The following is a 16,365-nucleotide window of genomic DNA, read 5'->3' as shown; positions in this document are numbered from 1 at the left end:
AACGATGCAAGTGATTGTAAGGGGATATGCAGACAGGTACTGCTAACCAGTACTAAGTGAGACATCTCAGGTTACCATGCTCTCTACAACCTCTAACGTACGCAAGCGTGCTTGTCATTACACAAGAGAGATCATCGAAATACCAATGCCATTATCAGAGCAAATCATCTACGTATGTGATTCATGGTATATACAGGTTGTTTGCTACAACACCACGAGTAATAAATGCCCTTATCTTCATGATCGAACTACAAATAAATAAACTTTCAAGGATCCCTTATCCCCCCCAGTAGTGATCGACCGCAAATCAAAAAGACCCTGGAACCGATTGTGCACTAATCAACAGTCCAGCTCACTGAAAACTGCTCCGTCGATAACAAACACCAACCACAGACGTCACATGAGCAAGTAAGCCGAGGCAATAAGCGTCACTAAGTCAAACACAGGCCACCTGCGAAGTGAGGCACTGCTAAACTAATATTGGGGTGTTGGTTAACAAACTTGACAAGCAAGACAGGGCCACTCACTCACTCACTCACTCACTGAGAAGTACAACAAAGCCCATATCCCCACTTGGAGCCTCTCGGTTCCCGCCTCCATCATGATCCACATCACGAAAGGAGCTTTCCCCACTGACATCACTCCTTCGCTTCCTCTGATGGCCCTCATCAACCATCGACGATGAACCTCTTTACACATGTTAAATCTAGCATTATCTGCATCTACAGTGTAAACTCAACTAGCTCATCTCACTTTTGACTCATCCCCTGATTCGATCAATCGTCAACATGTGTCAATACACCCACAATTACGATGAGCAACCAGTGCCTGTAGTAGATGTAGGCGACGAATCCCCGTTCCCCTGGCATCTGCCAATATGCGACGCTCACTGCCATCCAACGGATACCATGGATTCCATACAGGATATCCCCTCAATGCGCGCGGCTGCATTGGCTATTATGGCAACCCGGGCACAGGACCAGGATCTTGTCGCAGAAGTGGCCAACAAGCACTCCAACGATAACCCCAAGCTGCTCTTCCAAGGCAACTCCGGCCAAAGCAATACTTGGGTAGTTCCATCTTTTGGCTGGCACCCCTGGTTTTCACATCTCCTCTATGACGACTCGGCCGATGCTCCGACATATCGGCCCACCTCCGGCTCCGAGACCGACAACGCTGCCAAGCAGGCCCACTACAACGCCGTTCTCCAGCCGGAACCTTCATCGGACTTTGTCGCCTCTCTGCCAACCCCAATCGCTGTAAGCACGTTTCTAGAGGAAACTGAATCCCGTCTATCTGCCAATCCCTATGCCTTGGTCGGCGAAATTGGCGTTGACAAGGCCTTCCGTCTTCCTGAACCATGGAACCCCTCTGAGCAAGCTGAACGAGATTCGACTTTGACTCCTGGAGGTCGCGAAGGTCGGCATCTCAGTCCTCATCGGGTAAGAATAGAGCATCAGCGTGCCATTCTCGCTGCACAGCTCCGTCTTGCTGGCAAGACTCGCCGAGCTGTTAGCGTACACGGTGTGCAAGCTCATGGAGTGCTCCATGACACTCTTGTCGACACATGGAAGGGTCATGAGCGCGAAGTGATAACACGTCGAAAACGGCGTCTTGTTGCCAAGGGGGCTGAGGACTTTTCGGATGAGGAAGATGACGATGACAGCGAGAAGCCATATCCTCCACGGATATGTCTGCACTCATTCAGTGCTAGTGTTGAAGTGTTGAAGCAGTACCTCAGCCCAACAATCCCAGCTCGCATTTTTGTCTCACTGTCGGTGGCTGTCAACCTTAGCACGGATGCCAGTTGCACCAAGACTGACGAGGTGCTCCGCGCTCTGCCCGATGACAGCGTGCTTATAGAAAGCGATCTTCACATAGTAGGTGAGCACATGGAAAAGGCACTAGAAGACATGTACCGACATGTTTGCGAAGTTAAAGGTTGGGAGCTCGAGGAAGGTGTCAAGAAGATAGCCATGAATTACGAGGAGTTCATCTTTGGACGACGAGAGTAGATAAAACGAGTGTACACATATCACCATAGCATTATAGACATTTGTACAATTCAAGATGTGATATTAGATGGCTATTGAGGTGCTGTGGAATCACAGTCTATAGTATAGTGGAACTCCCCAATATCCAATATCCCAGTCATACCATGCAAAAAAATAAAAAATAATAATCTTAACAAATAAGGAAATGTGGTGTATCATGGTTGTATGCAAAAGAAAGATCGTGCTCAAAAATCATAGAGTTTCGTTTTAGTTCTTGGTGTCGCCCAGAACGTCGCTGGCGTTAGATCCAGTGGCGGAAGGGGTGTAGTCAGAGCTACCGGGTGTGTATCGGCATCCGTCTGAAACAACCGACGAGTCGCGCTCATCGTCGTCGTAGGCGGGGAGGCTCTCGTCATCGGGAAAGTTACGGTATGCCGCAGGGGCAGAGTGGTGTGTTGGATGAGAAGAACCAGAAGAGCCAGAGATGTAGCTGTATGAGCGAGCATGGGCGCTGTGGCCTTCCTCGGCAGCAACAATACCATCGACCATGTTAGCAGCCTCACGGAAAGAAGCAATCTCCTCTTCCATGGTCACGCTGCTTGCGGAAGAAGATCTTCGGCGGCGCTCACCGTGGAGCATGGCCTCCTTCTCATCTTCGTCGTTCTCAACGCATCGAGAAACGAAAGCACGGTAAGCAGCCTTCAAAGCGGAACCCTTGCGGCGCTCTTCGGGAGATTGGCGGAATGCGCGGCGGATGGCACGTCGAGACTCGGGGCTCAGACGAGCAATGCGGCGGTGGATGTAGGCAATGGCAATGCCACTGAAAAGAGCGAGTGCGATGGCGAGGACGCCGAGAATCACAATGATGGGATGGTGAGGAGGCTAAAGAGTTGTTAGAAAAGTGAAACCGTCAACGTATTATTAGGTTGGACTTACAGGTGGTGGTGGGTGACCCTCATGCCCCTCAGCGCGGAAGCCCTCAGGATGGTGAGGTCCGCCGTGGTGAGGCCCGTGAGGTCCATCTTCGTGATGATGAGGAGGTGGAGGTGGTGGCGGGGGGTTGCCATGGTGAGGATCACAAGCGCAGGGAGGACAGTGAGGAGGGGGAGGGTGACCTCCAGGGAAGGGGAAAGGATGGCCATGGTGAGGGGGAGGAGGTGGGGGAGGTCCATGATGGGGAGGTCCGTGGTGAGGAGGATGAGGGTGAGTGCCATTTCCGTGATGAGGACCGTGAGGAGGTCCATGGTGAGGTGGTGGGGGAGGATGCCCAAAGACGTGATCGTAGAACCTATGAGCAGTGTGTCGGACACCATCCTTGACAGTATGCAAAACGCACTGGACTCCATCGCAATCCTTGATCTTCTTGTAAGTCGAGGGAGGAGGAGGAGGATACTTCTTGCCCAGCTTCTTAGCAACGGACGCCTCCCTCTCCTCAACAAGCTGCTCAAGTTGAAGAATCTGCTTGTGAAGAGCCTCCAATTCCATCAACTCAACTTGAAGCTCCTCTTCAGGGTCCTGGAAGTCGCGGTGGGTGCTCTCCCAGATAGGGGGTGGGTGGTCGGCAGTGGACTTGTCGCCTGTTGATGTGTTGTTCTCCTTGCTGAAGGGGACGGACAGACTCCATACGTAGGCAGCGTTTCCAACATCGGAGATTCGGACAGGGGCGGTTTGCTTAAAGGTCATCCAGAAGGAAGACTCATCGTTGACGGCCATATCGTCGAGGGCCTTTACGTTGAAGCGCATTGACTGGCCGAAGGGGAACTCCTTGGGGCCGATGCACTCAAAAGCCCACTCAGCTGAGATGATGGTCTCGTTGTTGACAAGGAATGATCCAACGCCGTGGCCCTTGGCGTCTTGGTTAAGGGGTTCGCCATTGAGCTTGATGCTGGCAGGGCCACAGACTTCCTCTGATTCCTCTACATCAAATCGTAGTGTCTAGAGAATATGTTAGGGGCGAATGGCCATTGTTGAGATTGGGGGTTACAAACCAAAGGATACGCTTCAGTGTCGCTCCAGGGGACATTGAGTGTGACAAAAGCTGAAGGCGTCACGTCAAGAGCGGAAGGTAGGAATCCCATAGGAGGGGGAGGAGGCGGTGGAGGCGGGGGGTGATGAGGTCCATGAGCCAACACCAACACAGGTGTTAGCACCGCGGCGGCAGCCTGAGTGAGGCCACGCATCGCGAGGTTATTATCGACAAGATAGATGTGCTTGTTGGTGTTGTGAGACGGTAATGTGACGTCAAATTGGGACCAGGAGTACCAGGCAGCCGGGCTCTCTACTAACTAATAAAGAGGGTTAAGGCAGGGGAATACGAAAAACAAGAGAAAGAGAGATGCTTAAAGAGAAGAAGGTTTTTGTGAGGGAATTAAGAATAAACAGGCTTGATACGAGAGATTAGCATGGCATTACGAGGAAATGAAATGAAGAGCGAGAAAGGAAAAAAATAGCACACGAGACTAGGCGGATAAAACGGGATGTGGGATGGGTGGCCACGCGGATGCCTCCCAAAAACGAACTGGAATAGCGTCCAAGGGCCCTGTCATGGCAGTAGCTCGGGCACTGAAACGATGTTGCGACCCCTTCTGAGTCTAGCTTGGCTGCTCAGCTTATCTCCATAAGGGTCGGGCTGCGCAATCACCATGCGTAGCCTGTCACTCGGCCAATCAACTCTCACGAGCTGACGAGTCCAACAATTCAGCCCTGGCCGATTCCATAGTGGGGCCTGATGGCCTCGGCAATTCCATTGCCTGTCTTGTCTTGGCAATATCTGAACCAGACTAAGTACTTTCGATATAACTCGTGACTTCTTTTTAAATAATACAGAACTATCTTGAATTTGTCCTGATTCGACGCTGGTGACTCAATTGTCTCTAGGTCAATTATACCCTTCATGAAATTCAAACATCAAAAGCAGCCTTCAAATTCAGAGCAGAACACCTCCAGTCGGGATGCCTTCATCAATTATATATACTCAACTCTATATATCTGCTCCTAAATGGCATTCGCAGCTTAGATATCGAGCGATACGACCAGCTATATCTGCTTGCCATTCGCCATGCTGAATACCCACCGATATACAACACCAAAACTTTTCTGGGACTGCAGCACCCATCTCGTTCAATCATTACTTAAAGTGTTTGTACAAAAGGTATAGCATGCTCCCTTGCCCCTCTACTCTAGGTCAGGAAGTCGCTCAGCACTTGAACTCGTGTTCTGGCTACTTCGGAATCTTTGCCCATGATCTGCATGATCTGAATCATGCGTGCTGTGAAGGGGTTAGCACATTGTTCGGGGATGGAGATACGACATTAACACTTACTGATATCAGACTTGGCTCTCACAAGCAAAGGATCCCTTGCCATCATATCTGCGCCACCTGGCTCACGTGTCGCTTCCTTGAGGACATTGCCAATGCACAGGGCTTCTAGGAAAGCCCGATGGTTGAAAACCCACCAGACACGTGCTTCTATTTCGAGTAGAGTGAAAAGAAGAAAGAAGGCAGTAATGGCATCGTGCGCCGCCTCTAATGTTCCACGAACGTTGACAGGAACATCAGGACTCTCGGAAGCGTGAACCAGCATCAGGTTGTGGAAGTAGTTGCTCGTCAGGAACAGAGTCTGACGGACTACCCTTTTATTTGTTTTAGCAAGTGCTGTGATGCTATCGGGGTCCCATGAACGGAAAACATCAGGGAAAGATCGATAGACTGCTCGGAAGTCGGCGATTAGCTTCGACTTATGCCTTGCTGTTGAGCAAATAGGCAGATCCAGTGATCGTGGTGAGCAGATCGTCTCTTGCACGAGATTTGCCAAAGTCCAGGAGCCCCTGATATATGCTGTATCCGTAGGATCGCTATTTGCAATCGACGAACCATCATCCAGCAGGTCTTCGACAGAAACATCCGTATGTGTAGCCGAGGGTGGCAGGGAGAGCAAGACGGTTAGAAACGTATCTTGGAGCAGTACTGCTTGCCAAAGCTTTCTGCGCTGCTGCTTTTCGAACAAGGTGGCATGCGGTGTTACTGTGCACGAGTCAGTACATACCTGGGCTGGGATTGAAAAAAGGGTTGCATACCGATATTTGGATCCCTATGCAGACCCATTGCATAAGCCTGTCGGATCAGAACGCCGGCAAAGGCCCATCCATCCGAAGCATGGTTGTCGTTGATAAGAAAGTACACTATCAAGACCATGGCCTGAATAGATCGCAGTGATGCGCTGCTGAGATATGAAGCGATGCGCAGAGCCTGGTTGCTTGCCGAAGCATAGAACTCGGCTGTCTGCTTGCGCTCTTGGGATGATGTTGTCGACGTCACAAATTGTGTGCCCAGTGCCAGCATGACGAATATCAATGCTATGAAAGAAGGATCTGTGTCGCTCTTATCTTGTTGACTCATCTGCCAGAAGTGCTCGTAATCTGCGTAGAATGTTTGGCGATGTATCATGGGATACACTGGGTCAACACACTCAAAGTAGCGGCTGAGTAGTATATCGGCCTGTATCTTGTCAGGAAGGACTGAAATTACCTCCGACAGGCCGCCTTCGCAAGTCCAGTAGTTGGCAAAGGGGTGCTCAGAGCCAATGCCAAAGATGTTACTCGCAGAGGGTAGAGAGTATGGAACATTAGATAGGAGGCCGATGGAGAGCGCAACGGCGCCCCGGGAGGTTGCTCTGGGATCGTTGGACATGCCCCTATCGGCAATATTTGGGATAGGGGACTTTCCGCTTGATCCAGACTTCTTCTTGGGTGGTTTCGTCATTCGCCGGCCATTGGCTGCGGACCGTGTGGTCTCCCTATATGATTGTTAAAGCGGAACAAATGACAACACAACCAGGAGATTCCATACTCGAGTAAATTAGCAACATGCGCATATCTGCATTCAGTCTGTCGTTTTATGCCTGTCCGGGGTTAGCAATAAGTCAAGCGCAGAACGTGTACCGTTACTCACAAGCAAGGCAGTGAGGTCGGCCCCTGTCGCACTATGAGCAATGTCAGCAACTCCGCATGTGTACCATAAACCACATTGACGTTTTATGAAGGGAGGGTCAAAAATTTTAGTAGTATACAAGCAAGCAAGAAAGAATAGTTAAATTATATACGTAAACTCATTGCTCGAGTAAAGTGAATGGGTTTGTGGCGCATGGGGTAAAGGAAAGAGAGATGCGTTAAGATGAGAACGATGTGATCTGAGGAATTACACAACATAAAAAGGACATACCTTGGTCTTGCGCTCGACGCATTCATGGCATGATAGAGTTGGCTTGTTGCGCTTTTGCTTCTTCTTTGGAGGCTCCTCACCATCAACGGGTGTCACTGACGCGTCATGGTCCTCTGCATCAGGGTGATAGTCGCCAGCAGGGTGTCTTGAGGTATTTGAAGCTGACGCGGAAGGCAGCCGATGAGAGACCGAGGCTGGAGATGTTGAGGCCGAAGCTGGCGTCAGTGCTGAGAGCGGCGGGTGTGTGCCTGGTAAAGGAAGAGTCGGGTGTGAAGCGACAGTGCCAGGACTATAGTTAGAATGTTGCGCTGGAAGATGAGAAGGCGATGGGTTTGCAAGCGGCGGCGGCGGCGGCTGGTGGTGAGTGTGACGCGGGAGCGCCCGTTGCGACAGATCCATTGATGGCTAAAGCTCAAAAGACTTGAACCGGTAAATAAACGCGTATTTTGACAATAATACGGGGATGCCAATTGGACGTTGCGAAGAGAGTCGGATATGTTGGAAACCGGGGCTGAGATCTCTCTGAGATATGGCTGGGCCAAAAAAGAAGTTCGATTGGGACCCTGGAGCTAGGCAAGAGCTGTAGCTATAGCTGTAGCTGTAGCTGTCAGAGCTCTGGAGATTAGGTTTTGGCTGTGAGGGCGGCTCCGGGAATAAAGACTGGGATGAGCTGATTTAAACCGCTACGGGTGTGATCTTATGCTGTCGGAATTCGGCTGTTGGCAGTAGGCGCTGGAAATAAGAGCCGGATATGGCGAGCCGCGGCGGAGGTTGCGGAAGCGGCAGTGGTGGTAGCTGGGGTACGGCGAAGGGCGGAGAGTTCGTTAGGGTATTTAAAAGCATTACCGTGTAACTGCGCAGTAAAGTATGGAGGTATTGGTAGTAGCGAGCGTTGAGCAGCGACGGTTGAGACAATGACGTGACGCTGACGGATGAAAGTGATAACAGGCAGGTACCTAGTAACAGCTGGAGAACAGCAGCAGCATGTAGGTAGACCGAAACAGCGTGTGCAAAGTAGCACTCAAAACTGGACTGGACTGGAATGCAGACTGACAAGACAATACAGCAGGAAATAAGGATAAAATGGGGGAAAAAAAGAAAAGGATCCCGGAAAAGAAAAGGGAATTACAAAATGGGAACAAAGCGAGAAAAGAGTCAAATAAGACGGACAGGATGGGGGGTGATGGGACAAAAAAAAAGGCGGGGGCGGAGCCGACAGTGGAAGACATACAAGATGGGAGTGGGAATGGATAATGGAAATGAAGGAACAAACCTGGCCTGAAGTAGCAGCAACCCAGCAAAGTGCGTGCCTACTGCACTGTACCTTTCCCTAGGTAGACCCTTAATCCTTAAACCTACCATGCCTCTAACGGCAGTCATAAGCGTTGGGGACCGATGTTGCGCCCGCTGGCGCGTGGTTTTATTTTTTTTTCTCCTCCAACCTTGGACTTTGGTACCTGCCCGAGGGGGATTTTTCCAATCCATCCATCCACCATCCACCATCCTTCCCAGAGATCGCGACTGATTTTCTTAGGCGCACCTACCTCTCTACATGTATCTCCTCGCGTACACCCGTTGGATGGAACTTTTACGTTTTAGAGGTATCCATGACATGCCATGCCACGACTCAAGCACTTCGTACTCAGAGAGACTATCGTTCCAACATTCAACGTTTCTGGGGCGTTGCACTTGTTTAATTTTGATTCACTTTGTTCATTCCTAGTCTCGGTAACTTGCTATACAAGACTCCTAGTGATTGAGGGCAACTCAACACACTAACAAGAGTCTCAGCTCCTCCAAGACAGAACCGACATACATTGGCTACAAAGGTTTCCAACCCTTGGATTCATTTCATTATCAAGAGGAATTTACGGATACAAGCACCCAAGACTGTTGACGCCCAATCTTCTCATTAATGCCAGTGAGTGGCTCTGTACTAATATCAATGGCAATCTACCGAATTGCCCCCAGACACACTAACTAGGTTGTCTGCGGTCATCTACCGTGGTATACTTACTATGTACGTCCTAGACTACATTACTCGATACAAAGGGGTAATTTTGAACCGGGCCAATTCTCTCACGATATTCCCATCGCCTCTCCCACGTCCCCGGGTCTCTCCCACCTCGCTTCGAAACAAGAGACTTCTATCCCGCCCTCGAAGCGAGTTCTTTCACTCGCTAGTACTCTGTGTCAACCTCCTTTTCTCCAACTAGACTCGGCCGGGTATCCTTTCAAAGATGTCCTCCGTGACTACTTAAAACTAAACGGTGCACGGATCGATCGTGATGTCCGTTTTTGATGGTCTCGTCAACAAGTGCCGGCTTCGTTTACTAGTACATGGTTTGTCGCTCGGTGTGGTCCTCGGGCTTTGACATAAAAACTGTGCAGATCTATATCCCGGTCCCCACTCCAATGTCCAGATAATTTCTTCCAACCCTCGGCTGAGAAGTTCGATCATGTCATCATTGGATTCTCATAAACCCGGGGTGCGAAAACACGCAATCTCATAGAGGCCCAGGCCCATGGTCTATTCTGCTAGGTGCAGAGCAATCGCCGCAACCAAATCGTCACGGCGTGATCGACCCCACCGGGCTGAACGCCTCGTCAACTTTGGCTCGCAGATGAAGTGAATCAAATTATTTCACAATGAGACAGGTAAGCTCTTTTTGCATGTAGTGCCGCAGGCAGAGAGGCAGGAGTCCAACAAGATGGATCTCAAGCAATCAGCGCAGCCGGACCAGCCCCGGAATAAGAAAGGGCAATAAGAGAATCCTTTTGATTCACAGTTATATGGACAACGTTGAATTGTTGATTCAAAAATGGGCCGTTGGGCACACGCGATGTTCCCATGGATCAGCTACCACAAAAAAGCTTACGTTGGCTCAGTTACAGGACAGGACAGGGCTCCAGTTTACAAGTTACCACGATAAAGTTGAACTATTATCAGGGTACATATCGGGGAAGCGATCGTCGCAGAAGCAAGACAACACGATTCTAACAGCCCGGCACCCTGGTAAAGTCGGGCGCCAGTGGTATCGGGCCAAAGCCAAGTCTTCTGCTCGACCGCCTAGAGTATTGCGTCGCTCCGACAAATGCTATGTTGATCTCCGTGCCTGAGACAGCCATCTCCATCTTTCTCCGCCAGCACTGGCCTACCAGGACCCGCGGAGCAGCCTCAGACTAGCACCACCAGTCCCTTGAACTCAATATCCATGGCGCCCCTGGAAATGGAACATGTGAACGGTTCTTCGTTGGGTTCGTCTTGCTCAATTCCGTGTTCCATGGAATTTCCTCGCCAACTCTAAATCAGTCCTTGGCCCTCAAAGGTTCATGACGTCTAGCCCATGCCCAAGAACATGACGGCAGTTAGCGGTCACGCTACTGTGCATGTACATCACTTACGTAGCGGGCAAGCTTCGAGAAGAAATGAGAGAAGGGTTTGTCGATCTCTGAATTGTTTGTCGGAGACCGCCGAGGCACCTCACTGGTTGACTGGCCTGACTGGCCTCGCTTCTCACTGCACTAAATGCGAAACAGTAGTGGTTGAAATACGAGGTGAAGGCGCTATTTCTTGGTCGATCATATCCTCCCCATCTCACCCAAACTCATATCCTCACATCATGATTGCAGCAATGGCAATTCGTAGTCGGAACAGAAAATTTGTCGTTGTCGGAACCGAATTGCCTACATTACATACAGCATAGTGCCCATACCCCCCTGTTTCCGACGCCAACTTCCATTGGTATTGCCGTCGCCCTGCCGCGGGCGTCGCTTACTAGTTAGTGTCTCTGATGAGCCCCAGACCCCGGGCGGTCTAGAACTTTGAAAGAGAACTTCCTTGACCAATCTGCGCACAGGTAATGACGTACGCGATGTGTATTTTGTAATTGAGGACAGCAGGCCAACTGTCTGTAACAGTCTGTAACTGTTGCCGACTCTGAATAGATGGGAATAAACCGTGCAGTTGGAATCTCGGGATATACGTCTCTCTCCATCGGCGCCTAAATCCTGACCTGACCGACCAAAGCTTTGGCTCATCCCACAAGTATTAATTTAGACCCGAGAACCAAGAGGAACAATTTAGTCATACAACACTGAAGACTTGAATTAGGCGAAGTCAAACAAGGCTAACAGAGTCATTAGTGAGCCTCAGCTCTATTGCTCTGACTAACAGCCTACCCTGTGACTAACAACCCATTTTGCGATAGGGGCGCCTTCAAATCAAGCTCAACACTATGAAGATCTAATGGTGATACTACGGATATGAAAATCGATAAAAATACCATGTCTAAACGGAAATGTTCTGGGTATATGAGTGGATCATGCATGATCGACTCAGGACAATCACGGACTTGGAGACTCACGGACCTGGGTTTTTAGTACTACGTAGCACTATTGAGTCTTGCTATATCCTCGTTATATCCTCAGTCACATTGTAGACACTCGATAACTTGTCCGCGTCTGTTTTGAACAATAATAGACGTTCGCGTTGTTTCTTCTGGTTTAAATGCTGTTGTCATGACTCATCGATGAATGTTATGATCATCGATATGTTGAAGTGGGGTTCAACAACCTCACTTCTTAATAGCATCTCATTCGCAGCAACAATACAACAGTTAACAATAAACAAGTTCACCCATGAGACCTGTCGCCTGTTCGGTTCAGCGAACAACACAGATTTCGAAGCATCTCCAACACACCATGTCTGCCTCTCAGCCTACTTCAGCCGCACCATGGCGGACAGAATTTCTATCTCACATCAAGAAGATGGACTCACCTACATTTGTGCTCAGCACTCTTCACCACCATGATTCCTCTTCTGTCACCCCTCGTTCCCGCACTGTTGTGTACAGAGGTACTTGGGCAGAGATACCGGTCAACCCAAAGAACCAGGCGCCACTGAACCCTCCCCTCTACGAGAGCGACCTTCTGACCATCACTACCGACGCTCGCATGGAAAAGGTTCCTGAGCTGTCACCCGACGGGAAGAACGTCCCGCAAACTGGTGGTGGGGGGCCTGTTGAGGCTGTCTTTTGGGTCACCGAGACACAAACTCAGTGGCGCATGCGCGGCCATGCCTACCTCCTCGGTCAAGACATTGACGACCCATCAGCATCACATGTAAGGGGGGAGATAGAACAGCACATGCGGAAAAAGAGTGACGACAACTCAATCCCATGGAACTGGGGCAAAGAGATCACGGCGCACTTTGGAAACTTGAGCCCCGGCATGCGAGGGTCCTTTCGCAATCCTCCTCCTGGAACGAAGCGGGATGAGAAACCCGATGCTGGACTCGGACTCGGGCAAAAGGTGGAGGACCTGGATGACAAGATTGCAAGAAAGAACTTTCGAGTTGCCGTTATAATTCCCGACGAGGTTGATCAGGTGGACTTATCCGACCCGGCCGATGGTAAACGATGGAATTACAAATTGACGAATGGCTCCTGGGACAAGACCGAGCTATGGCCATAGAGTCGAAATGCCGATGCGCAAGGGACTTATGGAGACGAAGCAAGGGATAAAGTTCAAAATGTTGGGATAAAACGGCCAACAGAAAGCCCTGGAAGTTCTTATGCTTTCGGTAAGAAGAGTTGGATATCTATTAATGGAGATTCTACCTTGGCACAATCCCAGTAAATCAAGTAGCTCAATGAGTAGGTAGACTCAAGCATGCACATCATATACGGTGGCACCTATCAATCTTCAAAGACAAAAGAGACTAGTGGCCTAAACAGTATTCCACCAGAAGTGCAACAGTAACATACACAATAGAATGAGGACGCCGAGGCTTTATCCATGCCTCAAATAGTTGAGTTTCGCAAGTAGTCAACCTGGAGGTCATCAAATCACTCTGCACGTGTCTAGTTGGCGATATGGACGAGGTTCTATACAAGAGCATGCTACACTAAGCTATTCGTCATCCCAAGCTCGAAAAGGATCCCTGAGTCTCATGCTGCATCGTGGTTAATTTGTCTCAAATTGCTTCATACCATATCATGACATGGGTGAGAACTCATGCGCTGTCATTAACTGCTACCTCATTATCTTCACTCATGAGCAATGATATATCCTCGCCTTGACAGGTTAAACTATCCGCTCGTAATGCACCGCTCGGGCCTTGATCTCCAATATCCATGGGATGATCTTAATGTCTAATCGAACGTGGGTTGAGTTAAGTTTGAGGGCTTGAAGACCTGACAACACACTTTGGGTTCGATCAAAACCAGCTGCCGTTTAGACACCGTTCCCATTGACTGGTGCCATGCCATCTCCTGGACACTAAGAAATCATGAGATACCAGAGGATATTAATTTACACGTGGAAGAGACTTGTTGATAGAGTATTGGAACGCGCTTGGAGATGCAGAACATCGTAGTATAGGGTACCAACAATGGGATAAACCATCGGTTGCCTTATGACACATAACTAGGAAGTGCTGCAGATGTACAGATTCTTGTTAAGAAATATAATCAACAGGTTAATAGTAAAAAACCATCTGGGCAGAAGATCACATCTTTGTTGTTGTATCATCCCATTGAGACGGGTGGCCTGTAAGCTTTTCAACACTACGTGCTATGTACCGGAAACGAAGGAGACACATGCACTTAACATATGAGTAGAATGGATGAACCGAATAGCTCAAACAAGCCTGACTCTCACTAGCCAAAACAACCATTACAGTATTGGTGTTGTTGTGTAGTAGTTCGGTGAAATGTTGTCCATCGGTTTGGGTACGGTCTGCTTCTATGTTAGCATGAGGGTTGTGAGCCAGAAGAAGCTGTAGGGATAGATTTCAGTCTTACAGATACTATATACTAAGAATAAGACTCAAGTGTTCCCGGTGTTTGTGGAATGTCTTGATACGTGATTTGGGTCCAGTCGCGGTGAAGGTTCTACTGCTCTAGAACAGAAACAGACACTGACACTTTTCTCAAATATGCCGAAAGCAACAACAAATGAGTAACAAATAATGGCATGTTGATAGCCAATATTAGATCCAAATACTTAGATCAATAGAAAACATCTTGAGTTTAAGCTCAAGATCACTCAAAGCGCGTGGTGTCCATTGTTCATATTGGACTTCTATATATGCAGCTCCCATAGGCATAGCTCGTAACGACTTCAAATAGTGTCTTGGTGTTGTCATCAACTTATTTGCTGAAGCCTTTCATCTTGAAGGCATCACTCGTATGAGATATCGCCTAGATGACTCCAAATGCATCTCATGTTGAACAGCTTCCGACACATTCAATTGAAGCCTGATCGTTTCCGCAATGGCAACCGTAGTAAGCCGTCGCCGCCCAACATGTCAGATGGCTTCGAAAACACCTACGGAGTTTATAATAAGAGACTATACGAAGATTACTTTGTTAGGCGAGAGATGCAACGATACAACATAAAAGCAGGGAATTGACACGAGCAAGACCAGTGAGATTAAGAATGATCTGCGATCTGATCCGCTCTGTCTAAACCGGGCTATAGTCTAGTCGCCGTAGAAGGCCGACTCCGAGAAGACCATGTCCCTGTTGATCCGCTCCCCATGTACATCCCCAGAACAAGATGCAGTTTGATATTCTAATGCCTTATTCATCAACCGGCGGTTCTCCTCGGAACTTGAGCGATTCTTGCGTCAACGTTGCGGTAAAGAAATACAAACAGAGGCATGTATAATTACGGTAATGTACTGTACGTATGCAAGGCAGATGCAGATGCAGATGCAGATGCGGTGATGCAGCCAAGGTCTACAACTTGTCGCCTCTTCCCCCCCAGCCCTGGCAAAGATGCTGTTTTTGTCAGAGCGGAAAGGGCCCGTTCTTCAAGGCCATCCCATAACACTTGCTACTATGGTCTTGGGGTGTTATGATTAGACGAAATGAAGAGGTTGGGATGCTCGGCGGGAAGGATCAGTTCGAGAAGGCAAGCAAGGGGAGTTGGTGAGTGAGTGACAGTTCTAGAAAGATGCATAAAGTAATCCACGATGATGATATAGACAAGCATTTTCACTGGCTGGCGTATCTCATCTCTATGCGCTCGCGGAAGCATGTCTCAGTTGCTTGGGGTGTAATTCCGCACATCACTGTAGACGTAAAGGGCAATTGTCTATATGGAACAAGATCAATATAAAACAAGCCAGAACAACATTGAAAAGCATGTAATTTTGTAAAGGAATAATACATAGTAAAAAGTGCGTGTTTCAACCCCTGCACTTTACTACTATAACATGGACTGTACTATTAAAGCATGGGAGAGAGACTGGGGTACCATGATACAACCATATCGGAAAAGAGATATCTCCAATGAACACCTAAAAACCGTATACTTTTTATGGGCATGAATGCGTGTGTGACAAAACTCGCAGAAACCAAGGTATGTAAGATGCAATCCCGTCTCTGTCTGCCGTGCGTGTTGTTGTGTTTCAACCACATGATGGATCTCATGTCATGTCATGTCATTATCCGCGGCGATTTCTAGTTTTGAACGTGTTTTGAGTCGGTCCGCAAAGGAGTTTTTCATCGAGTGCAACCTCCGTTTAGCTGAGCTGCAGTGCAGATGCAAGCCAAGCCTTTTGGTAGGAAGCGGCCCGCAGTTGGCTGGTTAAAGAGGGCGCTTATAGTTGCATCTACTCCATACACATACATAGTACGTACATAGGGCAGGTCAGTAGTCAGTTGTTTCTGCAGACTCTTCTCGTAAGGCTAAAAAGATCTCTTGGACACGTGCTCAACTTCAACTACTGTATCTTGTTGAATCTATTTCGTAACATCGAGATACAAGCTTGATTCTCTGATGGATCACTGACCTGGGTAACTCATGCAAGCAAATCTACATCTGTGAAGCCGAGGCGGGCGAGTTACCGGTTAGTTACAGCTCTTTGACCCTTTAGATGATTGACCGTGTTCAACCGGTGAGTTTGAGTCCCAAGGTCAACTGTCAACCCAATACCAAAGGATTTCTCACCTTTCACACCCCTTCAGACAAAGTTGCCAACCTTTAATTCAATTCATCAATTCAAACACACACGCCACGGCCCATCGGCGGCACAAACGGCTCCGATCCGGGGAGAGTGAGACTTCGCCAGTAATAGCACTAGCTCCTCGTCTCTAGGCCATTGACCTAAATGCCTCGGCAAATGTTCCTTTCGCGGCA

The 16,365-nt window shown here is 48.8% G+C and overlaps 6 protein-coding genes across 6 annotated transcripts; 3 read left to right on the top strand and 3 right to left on the bottom strand.

Annotated features, from left to right (window-relative positions):
• Positions 1-76: 76 nt before the first annotated feature.
• FGSG_05311 (uncharacterized protein) lies at positions 77-2,015 on the top strand (the record flags this gene model as incomplete). The annotated part of the gene is made up of 3 exons (XM_011325523.1): positions 77-172; positions 352-408; positions 744-2,015. The coding sequence occupies 3 exons, from the start codon at positions 77-79 to the stop codon at positions 2,013-2,015; spliced, it is 1,425 nt and encodes a 474-aa protein (XP_011323825.1).
• FGSG_05310 (uncharacterized protein) lies at positions 758-4,333 on the bottom strand. The gene is made up of 3 exons (XM_011325522.1): positions 3,983-4,333; positions 2,931-3,929; positions 758-2,876 (listed from the first exon to the last, which is right to left on the bottom strand). The coding sequence occupies exons 1-3, from the start codon at positions 4,172-4,174 to the stop codon at positions 2,262-2,264; spliced, it is 1,806 nt and encodes a 601-aa protein (XP_011323824.1). The 5' UTR covers positions 4,175-4,333; the 3' UTR covers positions 758-2,261.
• A 621-nt stretch (positions 4,334-4,954) lies between these two features.
• Positions 4,955-7,614, bottom strand: FGSG_05309 (uncharacterized protein; the record flags this gene model as incomplete). Its single annotated transcript, XM_011325521.1, has 5 exons — positions 4,955-5,262; positions 5,317-6,018; positions 6,072-6,790; positions 6,946-6,968; positions 7,216-7,614. The coding sequence occupies 5 exons, from the start codon at positions 7,612-7,614 to the stop codon at positions 5,174-5,176; spliced, it is 1,932 nt and encodes a 643-aa protein (XP_011323823.1). The 3' UTR covers positions 4,955-5,173.
• A 298-nt stretch (positions 7,615-7,912) lies between these two features.
• On the bottom strand, positions 7,913-8,595 carry FGSG_12709 (uncharacterized protein; the record flags this gene model as incomplete). The annotated part of the gene is made up of 2 exons (XM_011325520.1): positions 7,913-8,171; positions 8,447-8,595. 2 exons carry the CDS (start codon positions 8,593-8,595, stop codon positions 7,913-7,915), a joined length of 408 nt encoding a protein of 135 aa, XP_011323822.1.
• Positions 8,596-9,864: 1,269 nt separating this feature from the next.
• FGSG_12708 (uncharacterized protein) lies at positions 9,865-10,335 on the top strand (the record flags this gene model as incomplete). Its single annotated transcript, XM_011325519.1, has 2 exons — positions 9,865-9,873; positions 9,895-10,335. 2 exons carry the CDS (start codon positions 9,865-9,867, stop codon positions 10,333-10,335), a joined length of 450 nt encoding a protein of 149 aa, XP_011323821.1.
• Positions 10,336-11,919: 1,584 nt separating this feature from the next.
• Positions 11,920-12,690, top strand: FGSG_05308 (uncharacterized protein; the record flags this gene model as incomplete). Its single annotated transcript, XM_011325518.1, has 1 exon — positions 11,920-12,690. The coding sequence occupies one exon, from the start codon at positions 11,920-11,922 to the stop codon at positions 12,688-12,690; it is 771 nt and encodes a 256-aa protein (XP_011323820.1).
• Between the last annotated feature and the right edge of the window lie 3,675 nt (positions 12,691-16,365).

This window comes from Fusarium graminearum, chromosome 3 (genome assembly GCF_000240135.3).
Source record: "Fusarium graminearum PH-1 chromosome 3, whole genome shotgun sequence".
Lineage (NCBI taxonomy): Eukaryota > Fungi > Ascomycota > Sordariomycetes > Hypocreales > Nectriaceae > Fusarium > Fusarium graminearum.
The sequence above is the reverse complement of the archived record's forward strand: the minus strand, read 5'-3'. Positions and strand labels throughout refer to the sequence as shown.

Bases quoted from the DNA above. Each gene is read 5' to 3' on its own strand.
- FGSG_05310 (XM_011325522.1), bottom strand. From the start codon at position 4,174: ATGCGTGGCCTCACTCAGGCTGCCGCCGCGGTGCTAACACCTGTGTTG. The intron at 3,930-3,982 runs GTTTGTAACCCC...CATATTCTCTAG, and splicing joins ACACTGAAGCGTATCCTTTG to ACACTACGATTTGATGTAGA. The intron at 2,877-2,930 runs GTAAGTCCAACC...ACAACTCTTTAG, and splicing joins AGGGTCACCCACCACCACCT to CCTCCTCACCATCCCATCAT.